Source organism: Lissotriton helveticus, chromosome 8, assembly GCF_964261635.1.
Source record: "Lissotriton helveticus chromosome 8, aLisHel1.1, whole genome shotgun sequence".
NCBI classification, from domain to species: Eukaryota; Metazoa; Chordata; class Amphibia; order Caudata; family Salamandridae; genus Lissotriton; species Lissotriton helveticus.
This window is the reverse complement of record NC_136069.1, coordinates 257395343-257422505: the sequence shown is the minus strand read 5'-3', so window position 1 is coordinate 257422505 and position 27163 is coordinate 257395343. Positions and strand designations below refer to the sequence as shown.

The window sequence follows — 27163 nt, the reverse complement described above, 5'->3', positions numbered from 1 at the left end:
AAATCATGATAAATCTTAGATGTTGCTCCCACGCCACAGATACATCTATCGTAAAGAAAATCATTGTGTTCCTGAAACCTCTCTGTCAACTTCATAAATGTATTAGTTACTCAAAGGTACCTGATTGTCTAAAAATTACCCAGGTCAATCCTATTTTAAAATAAAAACTGATCAAACCTTGAACACATGAACAACTTCTGACCTGTGTCAATGTTATCTCTTCCTGGCCAAAGCCCTGAAAAGTTATGTCCAGAAATAGCAAAAAAAAAGATTTAAATAGAAAATAACTTAAATGATGACTTAAAAATCGGTTTCAGGCAGGGCTGCAGTACTGACACTGCAATACCACAATTTGGAGATGACATTGTCTGCATCTTTGATAAAGGTAACTTCAGCCTTATTATCTCCCTGTAACTATCTGTGGTATTTGACACTGTCAATCATCCCACCCTATAAAAGAATCTTGAGGAAAGAATGGGATTTAAATGCTGAGTCTTAAAATGGTTATCCTCATACCTTGAGAACGAGCACCAATCCATAACAATATTTTACGACTGCTCAAATCTTTTTCTTCTCCAGCAGGGAGTCTATACTCTTGCCTACTCTCTTCAGTTCATCCACGAACCACCCATTTTTTTTTACAAAAAAATAATAAAAAATATCCATCTCTGAGTACTTCTGTACTGATGATACTGACCTATATTTCAAAGTATCCTCTCCGGAAAACACTTGTTTTCTCTCACGGACTCTCGAAAATATACAGTCTTCGCTTACCCATTACCACCTCGAATTAGCTCCTTAGAAACAGAATATCTCCTGATCTCTCCCCCATACGACTCAACTCTGCTGCATTACTAACTAAATGCACTCATCATTCTGTACTAAACTATGTCACTTCCTTATTTATTGGAATCATAATGGTAAAACTTGTGCCATTTAAAGCAGCATCGCATGCAGCAGATTTTTCTCTTTATCCTGAAATGGCACCTGATTGAGGCTAGAAGCATTCTTGGGAGTCCTGCATTATCTGCAAATTCTACACTCCGAGAGACTGAACTGAAACATACTGGCTGTCTCCTGTGGATAGCAACAGCAGAAGAGCTCAGATGTTCTTATTCTTGAATACTCGATTTACAGGAAGAAAACAACTGTTAAGCAATCCTTCTTGGTATTGCATTAAATTATTGAACTCCATTCCAAATGCTATCAGGGTAAACTAATGCTATAATGTTTCCAAAGGTGAATTAAATTTGCTGCTGTATCAGCAATGCTTCCTGATGGGATTGGAAACCTGTAATAATGAGTTGAGAACGGATCTACTGAGGGAAAATCTCTTACGGACTATCTCATTTGAACGAGGGCACTTGCCTGGGAGAGACCAATCTTCCAGTTAACCCGAATCCCATGACTTTCTGCAGATCATAAGTATCATACATATGGACTCCTATTAAATCTGTTTAGTGTGCATATTATAATTCTGTGCACCGTTATGATACTTCCCAAGTTCACTATGTGTCTCATCATATATTTGCTTTTAAAATTACCTACATTCATTTTAAATGGCTTGATGGCTTGTATTTTCCATGTCTTTACTACATTTATCTAGTAACTAGTCATTTTATCATAAAATTACCTACCCTTGGAACTCTTTAACACACTCTGCCCCTACTGGGTCTAGTCAATGTTGTATAAAATCAATCACAAACAAATAAATAGGAAGGCCATGGACAGAATAATCATGTACTCCATAATAAAAGTGACATGGAAATATATGAAACTGTGAGAGAGGGGAACGTAGCCTGGTCGCAATGAAAATGGTAGGTATCTGCAGAAATGCCAGTAAACCCCAACACCTAATGCATGTATTAGAGGTCCCAGTCAGCCACTATCTCTTAAACTGTCTGGCTGGCTTGGTCAATGAAGTGAGTAGAGAGGGCCTGCGTAAAGCCAATCCCATGGCTTGGCAGTTCTCCAAGACCCTTGCACACACGATCCGCTGAGGCTGCAGCCACAAGAGCCACAGGCCTCAGCCAAGGCCTCAGGTACCCATGCAGCGGACTCAGATCAGAATGCTGGAGGCGGAGAAGGGCGGGATGGGAGACCTACCTGCCTGTGGCCTAATGCAGTGCTGGAACACCCGTAGTGCTTCACTGTCCTCCCTTGGCCTTAGGACATGCAAATGTACATTATCGGATATATATTGCTACTCAACACCGCCCCCTGTCCCACGCTGTGTGGCATTGGACCTCTGCAAGAGCTTTGCAGTACAGGTTGAGGAAATCAAGTCCTGCAACTCAGTTAGTCCCCCGACAGCAGACAATGAGCCACATCCACCATCGAACAGAGGCCAGGGGGGTGGGGGGGGGAGGGGGTGCACTGGGAGATTGCACCACTGCTAACAAGAAATTGGATGCTTGTTGGCCCAGCTTGACGTTGTTGAGAAGGCAGACCTGCATACTGGCCTGTGTATTCATGTCCGCTGTTAACCTTTTTTTTTCCATATCTGACTGGGTAAGGATGTGGAAGGTGATCCCCGGACCTCGCTACAGGGGCTGTTCAACTCCACCTCGCTGCTCTGCCCTTCCCTTCCCTCCACCCTTCATGTCTACTTACCTCTTGAAAAAGGACACCAGTCACTTACAATTGTACAAAGGCAAAGCTACTCGCCAGCTCTTCTCTGAAGCCGTAGCTGGGAAACTGACCCCACAACAATAAGACATGGCCCAAATGACATTAGAGACTTTAATGAGGGAACTGACCATCATTAAAACTATGATTGACTCGGTCTAGGAGGATACTAGGTTAAGGTCCAGTGAACTCAGATCCATGAGGGCAGAACTAGGCACATTTTCGTCCAAAGGATCCACCCTCTCCCTGTCAGAAACCGTCCAACACAGTGGCCTATTATAGCCTGCCTACTGTGCCATCAAGAGGTCAGTCAACTCATCTCGGGGTCGAAAAGCGGCAATTGACCATTCTTGTATAAGGACTCTAAGATCTACATGGCTGACGACTTCTCGCATGACACTATGCTCAGATGGAAAAAAAATCTGGGCCTATGACCACACCGCAGGAAAATGGACATAGGCTTTCTCAAGCTGGCTACAATGATGCTCACCATCAAGGGGACTCACGGAGAATTTACAGAGCCTGATGAACTTGAGCAATTTCTGGAACAGTTGAACATTAAGTACATTGACATGTCAGGCTGTGCCACAGAACTGGAGGCCATGGCACTGACCTGGAACTCCAGTCGGGAGGCCTATCCAGAGGTGCAAGAGGCTCCTGGAGTGGAATGACTGGAGTCTATGCTTTGAAGATGGAAGGGGAGGGGCAGAAGAGCTTCTCCCACTGATGCAGACCTAGACAGAGACAAATCCCACTCACTCTTGAATGCTTAGAAGAGCTCCAGGCAGTCCATTCCAAGAAAGTTTCGACCAGCAGGCTGAAAGTAGAGGCCCACACATCAACGTCGTGGGTCAGGTTCACTAGAGCCCAGGGCATGTGAAACTACAAGAGGGAAGGGGGAGATGGCCATCAGCTCTTGTGGAAAGGAACATTGGGACTCTTGGCAGCACAAATGGGGGAGATGCTCAGGACGCCGGCTCGTTTGTGCCTACACACTCATGGTTATATCCTTTATCTATTGGAGGCTACCTGGGACTCACTACTGTATGACATACAGGGTGTCAATAGACTTTTGGGGAGCGCAGTTAGGAAAAAGCCCGTCTGTCCAAGGTTGGTTAAGGGGGAAGCAAGCTGCAGTTAGTTGAGTGGGTACCGATCTTAGTTTACGTGTTTTCTGTTAATGCTGGTTGTAGTCTGCCCTGCCCTTTTCTCTCTGTATTATTCTGGAGTTTTTCTTTCTTTTGATCGCATTGCTCTATATTCACAGAGAACATCCAAACAGTATGTGGACTATGACTGCCCTTGGTGCCGCCCCACTGTGTACATTGGACTCACATGTCACCCCACAGCTGCTTATCGACACAGCCCCTGCTATATGCGCCACAGCTCACATCTATAGAACTACACAAACTGACACTACTTGCCACATTCATCCACTCCCACTCCTTCCACCTAACTTCTGGCGCCACTAGGTGCCTTCTCTTTGCTTTCACAAACCCCTGCCTCATGTCCTCTGTACTAACTCAGCTCCAAAACCTTATCACTAGTAGCTGCTGATGGATCACAATCGGCCAAAGAGGCTCCACCTGCTACCTCTCAATGTAAATGGACTTACCCATTTCGTCAAACGTAAAAAGGTTCTGGCCTACATGGCTACCATATCTCCTGACATTGTCCTTGTCCAAGAAACCCACCTTTCATGACTGGGATCAGACAAACTGACAGAGGTCTGGGTGAGAACCGTCATTAGTCCCAAATACAATGGTAGTTTGGATGTAAGCACAGGGTGTGGGAGGGGTTGCTACTGAAGAAGTCGCTACACTGCACAAACTACAAAGCTTGGGTAAATGTTGAGTAATGCTTTATTTTCGCAAAGATCAGCAACATGTAAACAATAATGGTGATAGGTTTGGTATATGTTCCAAAGACTGGTAGAGCTGACATCCTGTCTTCTCTGTCGCAACGCTTTGTTAAATTTGGACGTGCCCGGATAGTGGTGGGAGGGGACCGGAACCTAGCGCCTGACCTGCACATTGATAGGTAATGGACGTCATGTCAGAATATGGACTCATCTCCTGTTCCAGGATTGATTACTTAATTCTGAACCCCCCACCTTGACAGCATTGAGAGACTGTCTAATACTGGAAGGTGGGGAGAAGGTAGCAGATCACGCGCCAGCAATATTAGACCTGGACTTGGGACCATGTCGACCCAGTGGCAAAATGCTGGCATCTCACTGTGTCTTATTACAAACAGTCTCTGGAAAAGCAGAGGCTGGCAGAAAACTTGCACAGATACCTGGCCGAGAATGAGGAATCAGTGTCCTCTGGTTCAGCAATCAGGTTTGCTGAAAAGGCTGTCCTAAGGGGCAATCTGATGCGAGATTCTGCGATCCGTAAGAAGATGCTTTTTGACCATCGGCAATGCTTAGAATAAAAGGTGCAACACCTGATGACACAGTATTCATGACAACCATCCCGTCTGGTCCCACAATGGCTGGAAAGAGCAAAAATGGATCTGAATTTGCTCTTCACATCCAAGGAGGAGTACGCCCTACTGCGCCTAAAAAATATGACAATACGAACAGGACGAGAAAGCAGAAGGACTACTGGTGGCACAGCTTTGACAGCGCAAGGTTCATTGCAGTAAATGAGTAGCTGGTCCCTGGTCACGCACCCAGTACAGATAGCAGAATCATTTTCCCTTTATCCAACGGCACTATACAGTGCTGAAGCACAGATGGCCAAATGGGCGAACAGAAGTTCTTGGACAGTGTCTACCTCTCAACTTTGTCACCGGCTGGCAGGCAACTGCTAGATGGAGATATAACAGAGGAAGAGATAGCTGTGGCTATCTCAGAAAGGTCATATAACAAGACTCCTGGGGAACAACGGTTTCCCCAAAAAGTTCTACAAGTAGAACAAACAAAAAGTGACTCTGCTCCTGTGCTGGGTTTTTATAGAAGCTAAAGAATGAGGTGGGTTCTCGCATGAATACAACAAGGCTTTTATTTGCCTCATTTTCTAAGCAAAGACCCCACTCACTGAATCAGTTATTGCCCAATATTGCTCCTTAATACGGACATGAACATTTTAGCAAAGGTGCTAGCTACCGGGCTTAAGAAAGACCTGAGTAACCTGATAAACTATTCACAGGTGGGGTTTGTTCCAGCCACTCCTCCAGACACCACATGTGCATGTTAGCGCAGATGCCTTGGCAGGTGTGAGACGACAGGGACGAAAAGATTTGTCTCCCTTTGTACGACGAGGAGTTTGATTGAGTCGAATGGGGCTATCTTTTCCATACACTGGAGAGAGAGGAATTCGGTCCAGGTTTCATAGCTAAACTTTGTTGGATACGCATAAACCCTACTGCCCAGACTTACCGTGGAGGATTTATGTACCAAACCTTTCAACTACAAAGAGGGACCCAACAGAGCTGCCCCCTGTCACCATTTTTATTTCTGCCAGCCTTGAAACCCTTAGTGGTGACAATCAGAGTGTGGTAGAGTCCAGGACATTGCTATGCTATGTTAGCGGGATTTGTAAAGCCCATAACTGCCCAGGGGCATCTAAGCACTATTCAGTCCCAGCTCAGAGTGTCGCAGGACCGCAAAAGCTATGAAGACCTGAACAACCAGGTCTTTACAACTTTCCTGAAGGAGAGGAGACTGGGTGCTGTTTTTATGCAGAGAGGTGCTAAGCAAACAAATGATGGACTGAATGCTGAATAAATCATACATTCACCCCCAGTCTAGAGATCTGGGTTAAATCCATTGTTCTTTTGTTCACCATGCCACCCCAGTTTAGATCCAGCCATATGCAAATCAGTCTTGACCCTGTGCCTTTTGAAGCAGAGAGGCAGCATGTTCCATGCTTTGGATGCTTCCAACACAGTGCTCTTTCCACCCCAACGTACTTGTTTGAATCTTGCTACACCGGCGGGGGAAACCAACATCCTACTAAACTTGGGTGATATCCTCCATACGCTCTCCGACCCATGTACTGAAGATTTCTTGGGTACAAAATCTGGGTATAAAAAACTGGGGGAAGAGCAAGGCCTTCACAGTTATGAAATGCCTGACCAAGCGGCAAGACAGGGCCTTTAGTTTCACTTGGAAAACAGTAAAAATGAAAAATTGTGCATCCTGGTAAACAAAGGGCTTGAGAATATGACCATGGAAAACTTGCAGCTATCCAAGACTGACAATAATTTTCTAAGATGGTCTTCATGCATCTTTTTATTTGGGGGTGGGTACAAGTGGTGAAAATGGTCATAGCCCCCTGCTGCAACTATTTTCTTGGCATGTTATGACTTCCCATTTCCAAAGGAATTCTGTGTGCGCTCAACAAGCGCAAAACAAACCTTCATCTGGACAGGAAGTGAAACCTGCTTGCAAAACTACACGCAGACACAACTGAGGGATGCCTCAGACTACCGGACATGCATATGTATTAATTAGCGCACCACCGTTTGCAGTTCTCAGACTTCCAGGGCAGATAGGAAGGACCAGCCTGAATGGGTCCTTATAGAGAGATCACTCGCCAGAGCGCTGCCTGCGTTAGATGTCCTCTATGGGAATATACCCGGACATGAGTACCTGCCCACCTCCATTTAAGGTGATCTGGACAATTTGGAGGGACTAGTATACATTGTTGGGTGTACATGAGTCAAAACACCCAGGCTACCGCTGTGGTTCCACAACTGCATCCAAATGGGGCGCCGCCCAATTAGATGGCAGGCCTGGATCCATAGAGGTATAAAAACTGTGGATGACTTCTATGAGAATGGCATGTTCGAACCCTGTCAGACCCTCCATGACAAAATTTGCCGTTCCAGAAACACAACTCTGGCACTACAGGCAGCTCTAGCATTGTAGGAGAGGTGTACTGGGACTAGACCATATCCCACTACGGCAATCCCTGTGCCGAAAATACTTGTAGGTGTCGGGGAAAGCAAAAGGGGAGGTCACTAACTTTTATCAAATATTTATTGACCACTTTAATTCCACCGCCAAACAGACTGACACCAACGTATACTGGCAGGAAAGGCTAGGACACAATAAAGGGATAAGGACTGGAAGGAACTCACGGACTTACACAACCGTACCTTAAGGCAGGTCAGTTTGAAATACACATACTTCAAAATACTACATAACTGGTACTGGCCCCCCCTTTAGCTAAGGTGAGTAAGGCTCACTCCGGACGACAAATGCTAGAGATGTACACAACTAGACAGTGACCTTTACCATATTCTATTGCTATGTCCACACATCCACATTTGGCGCATGTTGCATAATATCAGCCTGCTCTCCTTTGCTGAATCAGCGAAGCTAATCCTTCCACACAAACTGACGGACGCTGATGATGCTACATCCACATGGAAAAGGATGATGTTGACGGCCTCGACGGTAGCAAAAATAAGTACTATCCGCTACTGGTGCTCTTCAAAAGCTCCAATACACGTAACTGTTCAGATTAGCCACATTCTAGTGTCGTATTTTATTTACAAACTGCAAGACCAACTCCTGAAGTTTGAGGGCCATTCCTACACCTTATAGATCCCTAAGTGCTGATTCTATAGACACAGGTCCCCTTCCTCCTAATCTCAACCCCCCCCCCCCACATATCTAGTAGGAGTCTTTTACCCTCGATTGCCCAAACGGATGAATGGGATCAGGAGCATGAGCTGGCCAGACTAATAATACTGGTGACAGTAGGCCCGCAGGGGACGGACTAAGCAGAGAGGTGGTGGTCCGGTTGTAGTTGTCCCCCCAGCATCTGGGACAAAGGATGGGGTAGGCTGGACGGGGTGGGGCAAGGGGTGGGAGTGCAGGCGGGCGACCCTTCTTGATGACAACAGGCCTGCCTATTATCTGAGATGGGGCTGGATGGGTTGATGGGAAAAGAGATGGCATAGATTAGTACCAAATAGGCTATCCCTGTTAATAAAACCTAAGGCCACACTAGCTCTGTAGACAAGTACAAGGAGAGGCGAGATGGATAAAACAGGATGGGATGAGCAAGGGAGGGAACTGGTGGAACTGCAATGCTACTGTACATTTTGCATTGACGGACAAGTTACTTACCTCCGGTAATGCCTTATCTGGTAGAGACATAATCTAGCCGCAGATTCCTTACCTTTGAATTACCAGGCGCCAGGCTGGATCCGGAAGATTTTTTGTAGCAGTACTGTAGTGTAGTTCCTATATTCCCAATAGGCTCTGCGCATTGGAATAATATATCCTATAGATTTGACGTAGAACTTATGCCGACTAGGTCTCTATCGAATATATTAGATGTTGAAAATTAGTACGTTTTGGTGAACATTATCTGCGCCATCTTGCCTCTTCCCCTGATGCCACACTTTTTGCCGTGCGCGCCCGCCATTTTGTTAGATGCCCCGATCAGAACGAACCCTTTTGCATGCCGCTGGCCCCTGACATAGCCTTTCGCCTTCACTAAGCCTGCACGCTGACCACCCCCTGCTTGCACCTGCCTTGAGTCATAAACCCCTCTTCGGCGCTGCTCTGCCCCAGGCCCTCATCCTGTTCCCAGCGCGACACCTCCCTGCTTCCCTTTCATGATCTCCGGCCCTTAGATGCAAACCCCCTTTTTCCCCCGTGTGCCCGTTTTGTCTTCCCCGTTCCCAGGCCGACACCCAGCTCTGCCGATACCATCCCTTGCCCCTCCCCGTACAATAGAAAGCTTCCCCCATCAAAGGATCCCCGGGTTGATCAAAGCCCCCACTCCATGAGATCCGATCAAACCCCCACATTCCGTGAATCGGCGGAATATCCAGCTGCGTGATACTCATCACCTGTTGTGACTAGGGTGGGGACTTCGACTGTAAATGTGTGTGGGAACGGGCTCAAAGGGAGTTCCGGGAATGTCTTTTTCATACATCAAAGCTTTAACATGAATGTGTAATGTACAATAAAGTCATAAACTTGTGTATAAGAGGCCAGGCCTCAGGGATGCAGTTAGAGCACCTCAGAACGATACCTTCTGTCCGTTTCGTTGTGTTCTCCTCCGGAGAGAATAAAAAACCTTGTTTCCTGCTTTCCAGTCTCCAGCGCCTGCCTCTTCATTGATTAAATAACTAGAGGGTCACAGAGGCAATACCGCCGGGCAAATATCGATTGCCCCCGACCCGCCGTTCAGGTTTTTACAATTGGCGTCCCAAGCGTGGGGCCCATCAGCGACTCGTGGATCCAGTGGGAGAGGTCCCGACGACAGAGTGAACGACTGCAACGATCGGGAGAGCTCTTGCCCAATAGACCCTCGTCTGGCAGCCGATCATCCGAACTTCACTAGTTCCGAACAGACCTCTCTCGAGTGATCTACGGTCCTGACTGGGGACCATCAGGAGTGCCGTGAGAAATACGAGAAAAAGAGGACGATCGGGCGCTGGATTCGGAAGACAAGAAACTGTCCATACGGTCCGGGTAAGGTCGTGTAATCACGACAAGTTGCGAAATAATTGCTTGATTGCTTGATTGTTTAAAAATACTAGTATTGCTCTTTTTATTTTATTTGGAGATTCACTGTCTACAAACGGAGAAACAACGGGCTCTCTCTTTGCAAGCAGTGGAGGATAGGTAGGGCAACAGCCGTGCTTATTTTTTCTCCCCCACTCAATAATCACTTGAAACTGAACTGTTGTTCGCAAACTATTGTTTCCTGGAGATTCCCTGTCTGCAAACAGGGAAGAGACCACCCTTTTTGCAGATAGTGAAAAGGGTAGGTAACGCAGATCTTTGCGGACCTACTCATTCTCCCCATTGTTATTTATTGGTCTTTTTTGTTATTTTTGATCCATGAGGTATTCACTGCCTGCAAACAACGGTGAATAGAAATATTCTGTCCGGTCTTTGCACCTAGTGATAAGATAGGCAGTGCTGACTTTTTAGTCCCTCGTTACGAGCCGTCATGTCTGTCTTCTCCCCACTGATTAATAGCCTGTTTAGCCCGGACCGTGTATTAGAGGTGGACCATATAGCTCCACTAGAAGGCACCCCTAATAAGGACATGTTCATAAACTATGGATTAGTCACCATAGCCTATAATAAATTGTGGCACAGGTATACCGAAGATAGTCAAGACAAACAGTGGCCACTGGCAGGATCCTTTGACCTTGATAAAATAGAAACGTTAGAAATAGCCCTTCGAAATAATAAGACAACGCCAATTATGCTCGACAGTCTCGGTATGTGGCGCAGAGAGGCTATGCAACGACAGAGAAAAGACGAGGACAAACCAAGTAGAGAAATATACCGACAGGACAACCCCAGGACACCGCTACCCACAACTTATCCCCCGACACTATGCAAAAGACGACCAGACTTAGGGCAAAACCAATGCGCTTTTTGTAGGTATGTCGGACACTGGAAAGCCCAATGCCCGACTCTACTGAGCGTGAGTAAAGGCAAAGGGCCGACAAAAACGACAGACCGGCAGTACGAGAAAAAGCGCGAGACAAAGAAGAACCCGACTTACATAGACAGACCAGACAGAACCACCACGTTTGATTATGCCCGATGGCACAGATTTCGCCAGGACAATTTCAGCGGCATGCTCAAGTTCTCCTAGGTCGGGCAACGTCAAGACGGGAACCCAGCCTCGTTTCAAATTCACAGACGGAAAGAGATAATTATGACCAATAACTGTTTTATATTCGTCTTGGGTCTTTGTATGTCGTACTTGTACTGTCCCCCGTCTGAGTTTGTGTGTATGTAATGTACAAATCTGCGTCATCCCTCTACACGTGTTTCCGTGTTACTCAACCTCTGTTAGCAGAAACTTAGCATAAAAACAACCTGAAAAGAAAGAAATGGTAAAACAAAATCCGTAGACCATTAATGAACTTGAACTTTTAATTTAGCACAACAAACAGGGAATAATAACGGTAAACTGTAGAAAATGAAAGTCAAACAGAACATTCGCCCCCCCCCCCCTCATTCTGGAACCTTCCAAAGTAGGGCAGGGCTACGGCTACGCCCAACCGACGGCAACCCATATAAGGCGGGCCCGACCGCCAACTCTTGGTCAGGAAATCTTAACGTATGGGGGAGCCGGAGGAGAAGCAGGAGCCAGCAGCCTGGGCAGTTGTAGGTAGTCCCGCCACATGTCTCTTCAGCCAGCCGCAACGGGCCTGGATAGACTTAAGCAGTCCCGCCACATGTCCAGAGAAGAACGAGGCACCTCTTCCTTTTCTCTTCCGTCACAGCCGCAGCAGCCTTGGACGGCGGGATGTCCTGCACGTACCTCCACAACAATTTGTCCAAGTTGGGCTGGGAGGGAGAGGCGACGCGGACGAGCCTCTCCCACCTCCACCGATAGGAGGTTTCCCAGCCCCCGGCCCGACGCCGAACACCCCCAGTCAGGCGATGGTGCCAATACTTCCACAGCACCGAACACACCATGGTGGCACCCCAGTACTTGCGCAGCACCGAACGTGCAATGGTGGCCATACTCCCACAGCACCGAGCACAGGTCTTGGGGAACACCGGATGTGGAGAAACCTTCATGCGGGGCGATGAAAAGGAGCGGCCTGGAGTGCACCGGGAGAAGGAGACGATGCGAACCAGTCTCCCTCGCCCCCCAGGTGGGGGCATCACAGCTGCACCCCAGCCGAACGTCCCGCTTTCACAAAACAGAGACCTCTTCCTTTCACTCCGAAGGATCTCTCCCGCTCTTGCAAACTCGACGAGAGTGGCCCCTGTAGGGCCTCAAAATGGCGTCTGGGTCCGCTGGAAGGCGGGCCCCGGCCACTAGAGTAACTTTGACCAGCAACATAACTCGAACATTTGCCCCCTGGAGCACGAGCCCCCATCTCCGACAGCATCTCCACAACCTTGAAGATCCTACAAAGGTCCCCGGCGGAACCTTCGGCCTTTGCAGGCTTCCGGTAAGGGACGGCTGCCTTGATCGCCAACGAAACAAACATGACATTGCCACTCCTTCTGTTAGCATGAATTCTAGAACTGCCGAAAAGGACTCTGGTCCAAACTGCCAGTAATGGGAAACATTTCCCCCTGATGCTGCTTCCGGACTGAGCCGGCCCCGCCCAAAATGGCGCTGGTATCAATCGGAACTTACGAACACCTCGTGGTGTTCCTTCGCACTAATATAAACTTGATGTTCTGAGATTTTATATGATCCTTTGTACACTTGGCTAGAAAAGACAAGGAGAACTCACTCGACGAACGGTATGAAAGGATCCCCGTTACAAACGTTGATTACAAATGTACAAATGTATTATATTTTTTTATAACTGATGTAAACCTCATTTACGACGTACACGTACGGTATGCATATAGGAAATCTGATTACAACCATTATGATTATGCTTCTAAATTATGAAAATAAATGCCCCCGAACCCCCAGCCAATTAATAGACGTTTTAGTTTCTTACAAATGAATGAGTCAAACTTTCCGATGTTTTTATTGCCGCAAACGACACCCCACTGTACGCACTTTAGCCATTGCCACGACCGGCCAAATACGACCGCACCCTCATAATCCACATGCTGAAATGATTTTGCAAAATAAAGTTTTTGAAACTATGGACGGGTATTGCATGCTTTATTTTAAAAATGTGGGATCGGTGGGAAAGTTCTTTTCTGTGCACCCTACTCTGCTCTCTCTTTAAGGTTAAAAGAAGATGGTTGCCCAGCCCTGGAGGACGGATCGGATCGACAACACGACACTCCGCCTTCAAAGTACGCGACTGACCCATGAACTCTCGCGTAGGGGAAGACCTTGACTTCCAAGGATGGGTAAAACGAACGGTGTAAATGAAGGAATGTAAAGGGAGGGTGAAATGAAATAATGTAAATGTGATAAAATACAACGTTCCAAAGTATCAGGGAACGGAGCTGACCCAAGAACCGAAGAACCTTAGAACACCACAGCGTTGAAAGAGGTTTGAGGATCCCGATAGTGAGATACATCCTTTGACTAGATACCTCGCACTAGGCACCTCTGGTTTCCTTTTTACGTTTCCCCGCACACGACCTATATGGACACACTACCCCCCCTCGACTCCAGAAACCGTATCCCCGGGGACCCTGCCCCGAGGAGGAAAGACGAGTAAGAGGTAAGTAAAGGACTTATGAATCCATGTATTTGAATGTGCGCGAACGCTGTCTCCCCCACCCCCTTTTTTTCCTCCCTCTGCAGGTTACATCAGAAATTACAGCCGAGGTGTGGCGAAGATCCGAAGCCTTGCCATGTCTAATACACGAAGCGGACTAGCGCCGCAAGGTGGTGTCTAAGCACGCCTGCAAACTGCTCACGTATCGAACAAACCCGAAAAATTAGCACAACCTGATAAAAAGCGATCACCCTTAAACCAGACCGAACGAATGAACCCATGTCACGTATGATGCGAAACTGTGAGGGAATGTGTGTGTGTGACTGAGGCGTCGACCCAACTGGTCGAAGGACCGAGAATGCGAGAAGTGCGACAACATGGTACCTCCTTTCTTCTTTCCTTTTTCTCAAAGCACGTCCCCTCTACCCTGTCTAATGCTCAAACTGCATGATTACAAGATCCTAACGCAGACCCGTGAATGCCCTTTACTGCGTAATGCACTAAATAGCCTTTCTTGAATACACTGCCACCCTCTCTGTTGCACGTGTACTATTTAGCCTGCCGTTACGCTCTCTCTCTCTCTCTCTCTCTCTCCCTCTCTCTCTCTCTCTCTCTCTCTCTCTCTCTCTCTCTCTCTCTCTCTCTCTCCCTCTATTTTTTTTACTCCCACTCTTCCGAGTGATTAGCCCCGAAATTGGCAGACTGCCACCCCTAGCACACCACCTAATTGGCTTCAAATACCGTCAGTATTTGCACAAAAACTTGTCTTTAATACAATCACCCTGAGACCGCGTCATTACCTCTCCTTTTCCGCTAGAAGCCAATGAACCGAGGTTGGGCCGTAAGGGAAAGGACAGGTAAGACGACAGAGGTTCCCTAATCTGACCCGAAATAAGGGAACTACATGTCAACGGCTCCTATGGTATAAAACAAGGACCTCAGAATACGCGACCCTCCCCGCCCCGAATTGTCACAATACCCAAATCAGAAAAATGATCACCCCTGTTACCCCCCCTATATCAGCCGCCCAAAAACTGGAATTATGAAACTACCCCTCATTTCCGGTCGTGAGAGGTGGGTCGATTTATGCCCTTACCACAAGTTTCCTATGTCCCTGGTTGTTCCCCATAAAACCCCTGTCCCTCCTAATTAAGTAATCGGGCTGTAAAAGGTTACGTAGGATCCAGAGCGATGTTTTACAAGGTTAACAGACTAGTCCAAGGTAAAGAAATCATCGAAATGAACCCCGTAGTAGTTGAAAGGCAGGATGCATCGATAGAAAGGAAATGTTTAGCCATGTTCATCTCTCAGCAAAATACCTGTGTAGTACCATGTTGACGACTCACAGTACCCTTTGTAAATGTAAAACTCTAGAGAACAGCATATCTCTGCCAGGTTCGTCTCACGAAGGTGGGTCACCATCAGATGAACTGTCGTGACTGTAATAAATAATTGTAAAGGAAAGTCATAGTAAATCCAACAGGCCCGTCACCGGTCATTCATATGCCAGTTGTGAACACCAATATAACGGGCATTTTTCATTCTTTGCCTGGAGCTGGGAGAGAAATAGACTTTTTGACTATCTTCATCTGCAAATTCTCTAAAGACTGTCTTTTCAACTTGTTTAAGGGTACTGCTGTTGGAGGAGAGAAGGACCGGATGTGGGAGCACGAGGCCTGACTGCAGACTGAGGAACACCTGCGACATTAGCCAAGGCGAGACCACGACAGAAAAGAGCTGCAGGACGAGGCACTGTTTTCGACAACATGAGAAGAAAGGGTCGACCTGATGCCCCTGCTCGATGTCCAGTGTCTGTCGACAAGTCCCCGCTCTCTGAATTCGGTCACACGCTCGCCTATTGGAAGTCTCTCGTTCCCCTAGTTTGTTCCTAATTTGGCCTTGCTCCATCCCCCTTTTCCTCTGACCTACCCTATGGACTGTTTTTGAACGCTCTTCTTCCATCTGAACTTTCTGACAATCACCTCAAAGGACACAGGGCGAAAGGGACCTTTCCGACCAGGAACGCGAGGAAAGGGTCGTGCCCTGCAACGCAGAACTTAGAACCGAGCTGGACTCGTAGCTCCACCGCCGGTGCTCAACAGCGCCAACGAAAGGCAGCAAAGAACATTTGACATCCCCAATCGCCGTTTCTACTAGACCTCATTTCTCTCCCAGCCGCCCTTGTATTGATCATGCTCCAATCCGAACCTGATATATATGTAATCACCTGCCTGTATGAAATACTTGCTCTCGCTACAGAATCGTTTTTGTATTGCATTCCTATGACTTTCCTGCTAAACAAATTGATCAAAGTTTATCAAATAGGCTCACCTCCTAAAAACTAGAAATGTTAAACTGTATTGTTTACGACTCTTTTCATCTAGGGTTCCTACCATTTTCTTTCTCATGCCCACCACAATAGAACCAAGTAGAAAATGAACCAGCAAGATGTCTTGAATATGTTAAAGGGAGGACTGTTGAAAATTAGTACGTTTTGGTGAACATTATCTGCGCCATCTTGCCTCTTCCCCTGATGCCACACTTTTTGCCGTGCGCGCCCGCCATTTTGTTAGATGCCCCGATCAGAACGAACCCTTTTGCATGCCGCTGGCCCCTGACATAGCCTTTCGCCTTCACTAAGCCTGCACGCTGACCACCCCCTGCTTGCACCTGCCTTGAGTCATAAACCCCTCTTCGGCGCTGCTCTGCCCCAGGCCCTCATCCTGTTCCCAGCGCGACACCTCCCTGCTTCCCTTTCATGATCTCCGGCCCTTAGATGCAAACCCCCTTTTTCCCCGTGTGCCCGTTTTGTCTTCCCCGTTCCCAGGCCGACACCCAGCTCTGCCGATACCATCCCTTGCCCCTCCCCGTACAATAGAAAGCTTCCCCCATCAAAGGATCCCCGGGTTGATCAAAGCCCCCACTCCATGAGATCCGATCAAACCCCCACATTCCGTGAATCGGCGGAATATCCAGCTGCGTGATACTCATCACCTGTTGTGACTAGGGTGGGGACTTCGACTGTAAATGTGTGTGGGAACGGGCTCAAAGGGAGTTCCGGGAATGTCTTTTTCATACATCAAAGCTTTAACATGAATGTGTAATGTACAATAAAGTCATAAACTTGTGTATAAGAGGCCAGGCCTCAGGGATGCAGTTAGAGCACCTCAGAACGATACCTTCTGTCCGTTTCGTTGTGTTCTCCTCCGGAGAGAATAAAAAACCTTGTTTCCTGCTTTCCAGTCTCCAGCGCCTGCCTCTTCATTGATTAAATAACTAGAGGGTCACAGAGGCAATACCGCCGGGCAAATATCGATTGCCCCCGACCCGCCGTTCAGGTTTTTACATAGACTTAATTTTGAGTGCCAGCTAGCTCAGAGGTCACTAGAAACTTTCTCGAATAAACAAGAAGGGATTCGTTTCTGACAACCGCATAAACATGACAACTTTGTTTCCCAAAGAATAAAACTGATCTTCAGAGTCGTGGAAACAATAGATAGATATTTTACTCAGTCAATCGTGCATGCTTCGTTTCATCAGAGGTGCAGAGAAAATAGAGTGACGGGCGTTTTCAATAAAAGGGTTTATTGAACAGTCTTCTTTCTCATGCAAGTAAGGTGAATTGCTACAATAGTAAAACTGGTTGCAAGGTATAATGCGTACAGTAAGAAGAGTATTATGAAATAATACTGTAAAAGCATTGTATGGTTTCTAAACCATAGATCAATACATACATAAATAACAAAGGCTAAATGTACTCAACTGGTGCTTCTAAAATACGCATACCCCAATGTACCTAACCTAAGTCTAGTACGAGGGAAGAAGTAAGTGTGGTGTAGCATAGGTTTAGTTTCCTTTGCCAAGAATCTAACCAAGATTTCTCTTAGGGTCTAATCAGCTCCGTACCTTGGTTTTAGAATGAAGGAGGTCTGGTATCTCTGTCTCGGGACTCGATTTCCCAACACCCCGCGAGGGGAGCTTGGAAACACTGGAGCTGGATTCTCAGCGAAAGGAAGGACAGCTTCTCAGTGCGTCAGCTGGAGGGTCGGCTTCCTTCGGCACTTGCTGTAGCGAGCTGCGTCGGGCAAGTAGATAGTCGAGCTGCTCCGAACCACTGTGTGTTTGCTAGGGCAAGTGTAGGCATATTTATACCTTGAAGGTGCCTAGTTTGACGTAAAGTCAGACATAATAACGTCATCAAGGAACCCCAAGGGAATGGTAGTTCTTTGAAAACTCCATGAATTCTTGGACAAATCAATATTCAAGCATTGGGATGTCCCTGACTGCTGAAGCCGACTTTTCCATGAAATCGTTGTGGCTTTTTGGAATGAGTGGAAGTAGCCATGACTTCATTTGGACTGCATGGGCTATGTCTAAATATGGTTATGATTTCTATGCCTATATAAGGGCAAAGTGAATCGGTAAATTACGCTTGGATCCTAAAATGCTACACAGCAGTACCCCTGAGTGCCGGTAGGTGGCATCACTCGACTCCACGTGACGTCGTCGTTGTCATCATCATTACGTCCACATTGACAATATAACCGCCACTCTGGCACGCGGACGTGAGTATTTTTCACGGCTTTCCAGACCAAAAGCACAGAGCCATGAAGTTATTGACCGTGGTGTGTTAAAAAACAAACAGCTAGGGCCCTGAAGGGGCATCCCTGACACTTAAAACCCCATTCCGCAGAACGTGGAGGATTGGTGTGTCGGTAAGCAATCTGCAGCTAGATCATGTCTCTACCAGATAAGGTGTTACCGAAGGTAATTAACTTGTCAATCTGATAGACATCTAGCCGCAGATTCCATACATTTGAACAGATACCCAAGCAACACCATGCTCGAGGAGGGCCTGAGGAATGGTTCAGACCAGAAAATGATGTAAAACAGAGCAACCAAAGAGGCACCCCCGAACCTAGGAATACAGGCAGTAGTGTCTGGCAAACGTGTGCAGAGATGCCCACGTGGCAGTTTGGCATATATCCGAAACGGGAACACCATACTGGAGAGCCGTGGTGGCCACTTCTGCCCTTGTGGAATGGACCCTAAGCCCTTCAGGCGTCTCCTTCTTCGCTAAGGCATAACACATTTTTATACAGAGGATAACACATTGGGTTATAGTCCTCTTCTGGACAGCACAACATACCTTTGCACCCACATACCCTATAAAGAATTGGTCATACACCCGTAACTCTTTGGTTAGATTGAGGTAGAACGATAATGCTCTTTTTGGATCCAGACGGTGGAGACGTTCCTCTTCCTTGTAAAGATGCGGAGGCGCATAGAAGGTAGGCAGGGTAACCGATTGTCCCAGATGGAATGGTGTTACCTCCTTAGGAAGATACGATGCCCTTGTCCGGAGTACTACCTTATACGGAAAGGTAATCAGGTAAGGAGGCTTTGAAGATAGCGCCTGTTGTTCGCTGACTCTTCTGGCAGAGGTTATTTCCACCAAAAAAGCTGTTTTGGTGGTGAGCAACCGGAGGACAGTTATGCAATGGCTCAAACGGTGAACAGATCAAGAAGGTGAGCACCAAATTAAGGTCCTACTGTGGCATGATAAAAGGTGAAGGGGGAAACAAATGGGTTAGCCCCTTCAAAACTCTCTGTACTATAGGAAATTTGAGCAAGGATGGCTGAGTAGGCAGCTGGAGAAAAGAAGAAAGGACCAAAAGGTAGCCCTTCAAAGTGCCCAGAGAAGATCCCTGCTGGGCCAAAGAAAGTATTTAGAGAAGGACTTCAAATAACGGAGCAGATAAAGGGTCAATAGACCGGTCCGTAGAATATTTACAAAACTTGTTCCATCAGCAGGGGTATACTGTTTTTGCAGAGGGACGCCTAGATGCCAAGGTAACCTCACAGACTTCAGGAGGAAGGTCACAAGCTGTCAACTGTTGCCACTCAATCTCTACGTAAGGAGGCGGAGAGTGGACAAGTTCGGATGGAGGCCCCCCTGCTGCAAAAGAAGATCCTCCCAAAGGGGCAGCAAGACCGGAGGATTCATGATCATGTCTAGAAGCTTGGGGTACCAAATTCTCCGTGTCTAGTCCGGATCCACAAGAATACCTTGTACCTGGGTGCTCCTGGTCTTCTTGAGTCCTCTGGGCAGAAGTGGTAAGGGGAGAAAGGCATATAGGAGGCCTGAGCTCCACTCGCGATGAAAAACGTCATCGAGAGAATGCTGCCTTGGAAACTCCAATGCACAAAACAGCTGACATTGCTTGTTCTCTCTGGTGGTGAACAGATCTAACCAAGGCTCTCCCTACTGCTGAAAGAGACCTTGTGTCACATCCATTTGGAGAAGCCATTCGTGATCTGCAAGGCACCCTCTGCTGAGCTTCTCTGCTCTGGCGTTCAGAGAACCAGCCAGGTGTTGAACCACCAGGGAAATGCCCCGACGTTCCAGCCAAGTCCAGAGATGCAGGGACTCTTGACAGAGGTTCCAATACCCCACTCTGCCCTGTTTGTTGCAGTACCACATGGCGGTAGTGTTGTCTATGAACACTTGAACAAGCCTTACCTTTATTGACAGCAAAAAGGTTTTTAGTGCCAGTTGGTTCGCCTGAAGCTCTAGCAGGTTGATATGGAGCTTGGCTTCCGTCGGAGACCAGAGTCCTCCAATCTCCGCCTCCCCCAGATGGCCAACCCAGCCCGAAGGGACGCCTCTGTCACTACTGTGAGGTCTGGGAGGGGAAGGGAGATGGGTCTGCCGTTAAACCATTCGTGGTCCATCACCCACCACTGCAGATCTATCGCAGTGTCCTCTGAAACCAGGTCAGTGAGGTTTCCTCAATGCTGTGCCCATTGGAACTTCAGGTCCAACTGCAGATTCTGCATGTGTCACTGTGCATGGGTCACTAGCAGGATGCAGGAGGCCATGAGGCCCAACAGCCTCAGAGTCAGTCTCACCAAAACCCAGGATAGAGACTGAAACATCTGTACAGTAGCCTGAATATCCTGGACCGTTTGGAGGATAGGCCCGAAACTGCACTGTGTCCAGAACCGCCCCAATAAAATGAAGCGACTCAGAGGGAGTCAGGTGTGACTTCGGCACGTTGATATTGAACCCCATCGAATTCACCTCCAGACGAGGTTTGCTGTCGTCTGGAGGTTGGAGACGACTGCCTAGGACAAGTCAGCCTTCAACAACCAGTCGTGGAGAAAGGGGAAGACAGGAACCCCAGATCTCCACAGATGAGCTGCGACCACCACCATGAGGTTTGTGATCACCTCAGGGATACTGGTGAGGCCAAAGGGGAGCAGCATGAACTGAAAGTGCTTGTGAACCGCAGGTAGCGATGATGGGCAGGCAGGATGGGAATATGGAAGTAGGCATCCTGCAAGGCCAGTTTCCTGGGTCCAGGGCAGACAGGGCCTGAGCAAGCGTGAGCATCTTGAAGTTCTCCTTTATGAGGAAGATATTTAGGGTTCTGAGGTCTAGGATAGGACGAAGGCCTTTGTCCTTTTTGGGGACCAGGAAGTAGCAGGAACAGCAACCACTGCCTACTTCAGGTCCGGGAACCCTCTCTATTGCTCTTTTGGCCAAGAGAGCATTGACTTCCTCGCGGGGCAAAACAAGGTGATCCTCCGTCAGCCGATCGTATGCTGGGGGCATAGAGAGAGGAGCAGTCTCTAAGGGGAGGGAATAGCCCTCCCGGACTATTTGCAGCCCCCACCTGTCCAATGCAATGTTTTGCCAGTGGTGGAAGTGATAGCGTATTCTGCCACCAACTCGCCGAGAGTGGCCCTGGGGGATCGGACTATGAAGGTTTTGCAGTGGAGGAAGGGGTGGTCGCTTGGCTTGACTTCTCATTCCCTGACCCACAAGGCTAGGGTGAGCCGCATTCACGGCCCCGCAGATGTTGCTGCACTTGTGGGCCCTCTGGCCGGAATAGGGTTGGCGCCGCTGGTAGCCCCTTCCATAGCCATGAAAGGAGCAAAAATTGGATTGAGCCCTGGGGGCAGTAGTGAGGCCGAAAGACTTGGCTGTGGCCCGCAAGTCCTTGAGTGAAAAACCAGATGTTCTCAGCTAGTCGTGGCCGATGAACTGCAACTGTCGTGGAAATCGCTCTACCTAGCAAGTCCGTTGGGTCAAAGCCACATCTGATGGCAAACTAAGCTGCGTCTCTCCCAACTGATATAGTTCAGGAGAGTAGAATACGGTCCTCCTTCGAGACTCGGGGCAGCACTTGTGCTACCGTATTGCAGTGAGGTCATGGAATTAACTGCAGACATTGCTAAATTAGCATTAGTTAGTATATGCTTGGCAGCCATCTTGCCGCTTTTGCACCCATTACTACATGGCTTTATTCTCGTGGATAGACTGCTGGTGCATTCTCGCATGAGAACTGTCTGCTTTTCACACATTTAGCTGTACACTGTCCTCGTCTGCACAGCGTGTTCAAGGTTGAAAAACAATGGATGCTGTTGATTCACTTTGGTCAGTCCCACGCCCACAGACACAACATCGAACACAGCTGCACTACTGAAAGTCGAGTGCTTTTAATATGGCAATACATGCATGAAAAGGCACTTGGAGAAATTCCTTCCAACGAAGAAGAGCTGTGCTTGCCCTGAGATGTGATTCCTTACATCTAAACTTGGATGTATGGGGTACCCATGACAAAGCCTAGAGGTCTTCTATACTTATAATAAACTAGCTTATAGCACGTGGAGGGTGGTAAGGCGCTGTAATCCTGTTTCCACTATCATTATAATATGATTTTCCCTTTTGTGCTTTATGGAATTGTAACCATGCTGATTAAATTGTTCGTATGCATTTTGCTGCTAGTATTGGCTTGTGTACTGCATTATAAAGCACGTTAGTTAAAATAAACATTTTAAACTATACCGTGTCTCTGTTTACTCACATTGTGGACAAGTATGAGTGTTTGAACGAAAGAGTGTTCTTCTTCCCGTGAATCCTGAGAGGGCCGGAGTGATATGTTCCAAGGATGTCTAATCATTGGGAGCTTCGCTGTAGTACGGAGAACAAATGAGACACTATAGCTAGTCGGATTGGGGTTCTGGGCACCGAGAAGGGTTTTCTGTAACACCACTACACACCGAGGTTCTGGTTTCCTGCGCATAGTTCTGTGTATGTGCAGAATCTCTGCAACAGTATCCCATAAAGAATGGGAGTAATGGCCCAAGAGGCATGCGGTGTTCACTGACTGCAGTGCTAGGCTGGTGGTAGAGAACATTTTCTTCACAAAGTTTTCCAGCCTCTTGGATACCCTGTCCGGGGTGGGGACAGGAAAGTGCCTCAGGATGTGGAAGTTTGGTCTAACAAGCTTTGGGGAGTGGGGTGGGTGGTGAGGAAAAGTGGGTGGTGGTGGCGAGCCATCGTTCTATTCACAAGAACCCCTGTGTTGGGTTTGGACCATGTCACCAGAAGGCCTGTCAAGGCCTCATTGTAAGGCAGTGGGGGTTCCAAGCTCGTGACCCCAGGCTGCAGCACCTCGGTCGACACGTTCGTCTTGACCGCCACTGTAGGAAGCTGTATGTCAAGGCCCTCCCCAGCCCTACGCACCACCACAGCAAAAGTTGCCCCCTCCTCCGTAGCCAAGGTAGGAGAGGAAAGCATGCCAGACCAAGGAGGTGTCCAGACCACTGGCGTCACCTAATTCCTCATACCAGTCCAGGTCTTGCTGCTGTGGGATTTCTAAGTATCTTGCTCCCCCTCCCAATTCTCTTCCTCCATCCCTAACCCTTCAGATTAGGGCAGAGAGAACGGCATAGAGCCACACAGCTCTCTCGGTGCCAGTCTCAGAGGACGCTTGACCAGCTCCGTGTCATCGGGAATGAGGATCGGGGAAGGGCCTCCGAGTACCTCGCCGCCGGGCGCGACACCGGGGAAGGTCGCTGTGGAGGTGCAACCGGCGTTGGTCCGGACCCAGGAACTGGTCCTCTCAAAGGTTGTGGAGCAGGGTTCGGAACTGCCGGCATGGGAACCACAGGGTCCTTAACAGAGATGTGGTACATAAAAGTATGAGATGCAATGTCAATGGAAAAACAACCCTATTAGATTAACATGGGGGCATATCCTTGGCTTGTAGCACCCCATTACTATGCACATTGCTATACAGAACAGAAAGATGACATGCCAACCAAGATTTAGAGGTGTGAATCTTTGAATATCTATTGATTGACACGAGAGGTCAGAATAGGAGTATGGTATCAATGCTATAAGATGCTCCAACAGCTTTCTGTGGGTTTGAACCAGTGATGGGGAAAGAGGAGTTGGGGAACCTTGGGGAGTGGGGATGCATGATTTGAGTTTTGGGGGTCAATATTCTTAAGGAGAAGTGTTTTGATAGTTGTATTATTACCAATTAATCATTGTTGAATTCATATTTGTATTATACATCAATCAAACGTCAATGAAGTGAAGTTTAAAAAACAAAGCAGGCAGATTGATGATGAGTAAAAGAGAGAAAAAACAACTCCATAGCTCATACCTTGTAAATAATGTTAGTATTACAAACCAGTGGGCCTGAAATTCTGAACAGGTCCAAAGAAACCCACAACAGAGAATTGGAATACCTAAGAAAATATTTTCCGATCCAATCTGGCACCTGGAAAGGGGTTAAGGGGTTCTCATTCTGGAGTGGAGAATGACTTTTGTTGTATAAGCTGTGAAGCTTTGAAGAGCAATTTTCAGTAGCATCACATGTTGACGTGTTGACAAGAGTACCAACAGCCTGAGACTAGTAGATGGCCTTCAACCTAGAAGTAACACTGAAAATGACGGTAACTCTGCCCTTATGATGGTATTTATGGCCCTCAGAGGGCCTAGCATATTTATCAGGCCTCTGATTGACAGAGTCTTTTGGTCTGGACAGGCAAGGAACCAGAGTAGAAACAAACGCTTAACAAAAGATGACTTTTAAATTAAACATACACAGCACTAGTTCATAGCAGGACTTACCTTAAAACTATTCAAGCATGACTGGATCAATCCCAGTTTCCTCTAATTTTGCACGCTTCTCCTTTTATAGCTCTATTTCTTTTCTCTTTCTCTGCTTCTCTGTTCACCTTTTTTTAGCACTGCCTTTCTGATTTATTTAGGTTAGTTTCCCCCATATCATGTAAACAAGGGTTTACATTTATCCCTAACTATATGTTTCACCTACTTTTGTCATATGAACAGTGATATTTTCATGGAACACTACTAGTCTCTCTTCTGAAAAACACTACTATGTATTAGTGTAAATTGTTGTTTTCTCTGTAAACACATTATCTATACAAAAATACTAATATTGTGCTTCTATCTCTCTCTGCAATTTCATAACCTACGTCGTGGTCAGCCACTTCAATCAGGGTCTCTGAAGTGCTATATCAATAAATATTAAATAAAAACAAAGTTCCACAATCCAGTAAAGGAACAGGCTGGATAGGGAGCAACAGAAGCAGCATTTTTCATACTTAGGATAACATCACTTCCAGTAACAACATAGCAATGTTAACCATCTGTACACTTCTGGAGTCTTTTGGAATTTATGAGAAAAACAAGGCTGGCAATAAAAGAGGAATTTCATTAAATAAAGAACTGGCAAGATAATATCAAAAAGCCCCTTAGAAGTGAATCACATTCTCTCACAGTTGTAGATGAATGGCATGCATATGTACTATTTTCATCTACAAACTATTCAAATTATTATTTCCCTCCACTATTTTTAAAGCTCATGGACTTTTAGAATTTGTTTGGGGATGAGGGTGTAGTATTCTCAGTTTGTGACAATAAGGTCACAGACACACAAGTTACATGTTTATTATTTTGCATTATCAATTTATTTACAAGTAGATAAATATGAAAGATAACATTCTTTGGTTCAATCTAAAAGACAATACAATCAAATGAAATTCAATTTATACAATTTACTTATTAACAATAAGAAAGGAAATCTTACTTTAAGTTCCGCTGCTTTTGACACAATAACATCTGCTACTTTCAGTAGATCACCGAACAACAGCTTTTCTAGACTAGTGCCTCTCGGAAGTCCAAGGAGTCGAAAGAGATCAAGCCAGTGATCTTGGGACAAATTATCACCTCTGACATATTTCAGTACAGGAACTACCATCTATGGATTAATAATACAAACAATTTACTAGATTGCTCAGATAAACATTGCTTTTTTGTATGAACTTTCACCTGCAACAATAACCAACACAGTAGTTATTCCAGTCAATAACTTTTGGTGAAACTGTAACTCAATTGTCCGTACTCATTTATCCTCAGAGAATCTTAAAACGAGTCACTTCTAAAATCTGAGAGCTGACATTTTAGTGTACATTGTTATTGTTATTGTTATTGTTAGTTTAGATTTATAACGCGCCCAATCACCTACAGGTCTCTAAGCGCATTGGAAATAGATGTTGTTACAATAACTTAGCTTCACTCCTCCAAGAGACACAGCTACAGGACTATATTGCGATCAGGGCTCTTCTGACATTACACCAAAAATGTCTACAATCTTGTGTTTAAAGTTTTAACTGGACGAAACTAAAAGCAAAAGTCATGCAGCATTGCCTAACAACTACAACTTGAACAATTTGAACATTTTGAAAGTTGACAGAATCCACCTGGAAATTTAGGCAAATAAATTTCAGAGGTACCTCTTAGTCTAGCACATTATTATTGTTTCCTTCTTGCACATCAGAATGTTATCCTTGGGGAAATCACGTCTCTTAAACCTCATGAAATATGTTAGTGTACAACTTACATCCATTGTGGGAAAGGATTTGAAAAATTTTTGAAAGTACCAACGAGCACCTACATTAGTGGGTGTTTACAGATGGTCAGAAAACACCAAGGATTTCCCGCCTTTCCACTCCTTGGTGAAAGATTGACTCAGACAAATAATCTGCAAAACTGGCAAGTTATATGCAGGAGAAATTAAGATCTGTGAACAAAGTCGCCTAGATTTTTTGACTCAAGATCAGAGAATTACTGCCCATAGATCACTATACCTTCATCTGCGCAGAAACTTTAGTGAATCAGACGTTAAATTTCTATAATTAGTAATGGGGTTTGTACACATTGTTTCAGCATTCACATGAATGTCCGTGTTATGGCCTTTCCTAAAGCAATTTACACCCATTGTTTTCTACCAATTTAATATTTTTTTTTAACTTGGATGAGGAACCATTACAATAAGGGTGTCCATTAAATATCTTTAAAAAAAGAAGGTTCCTGCAGGTGAGTTCTATAGTCCACTGGACTGGGGTAGTGGTGGCTTTAAGGGAGATTAAAGAACGTTTAGCCCTACAATTTACAATGTTCTACAAAGAAATGTAAACATTGCCTGCTTTTCAAAACACATTCAACTATACATGTAGTCACTACAGGAAGCACTGAACTGTATGAACACTGGAGATGTGTATAGGACTGGAACCTGCACACCAGATCCGGTCAATGGCCAGTAGTCTGTTT

At 46.4% G+C, this 27163-nt stretch overlaps 1 protein-coding gene across 2 annotated transcripts in view; it reads right to left on the bottom strand.

Moving 5' to 3' along the window:
- Nucleotides 1-27163, bottom strand: part of DYNC2H1 (dynein cytoplasmic 2 heavy chain 1) — a 1763151-nt gene that overhangs the window by 1313379 nt on the left and 422609 nt on the right. For both annotated transcript variants that reach the window (XM_078657019.1, XM_078657020.1), the window contains exon 25: nucleotides 25641-25811. In XM_078657019.1, coding sequence (XP_078513145.1) covers nucleotides 25641-25811 — 171 coding nt within the window. The remainder of the gene's footprint in view (nucleotides 1-25640; nucleotides 25812-27163) is intronic.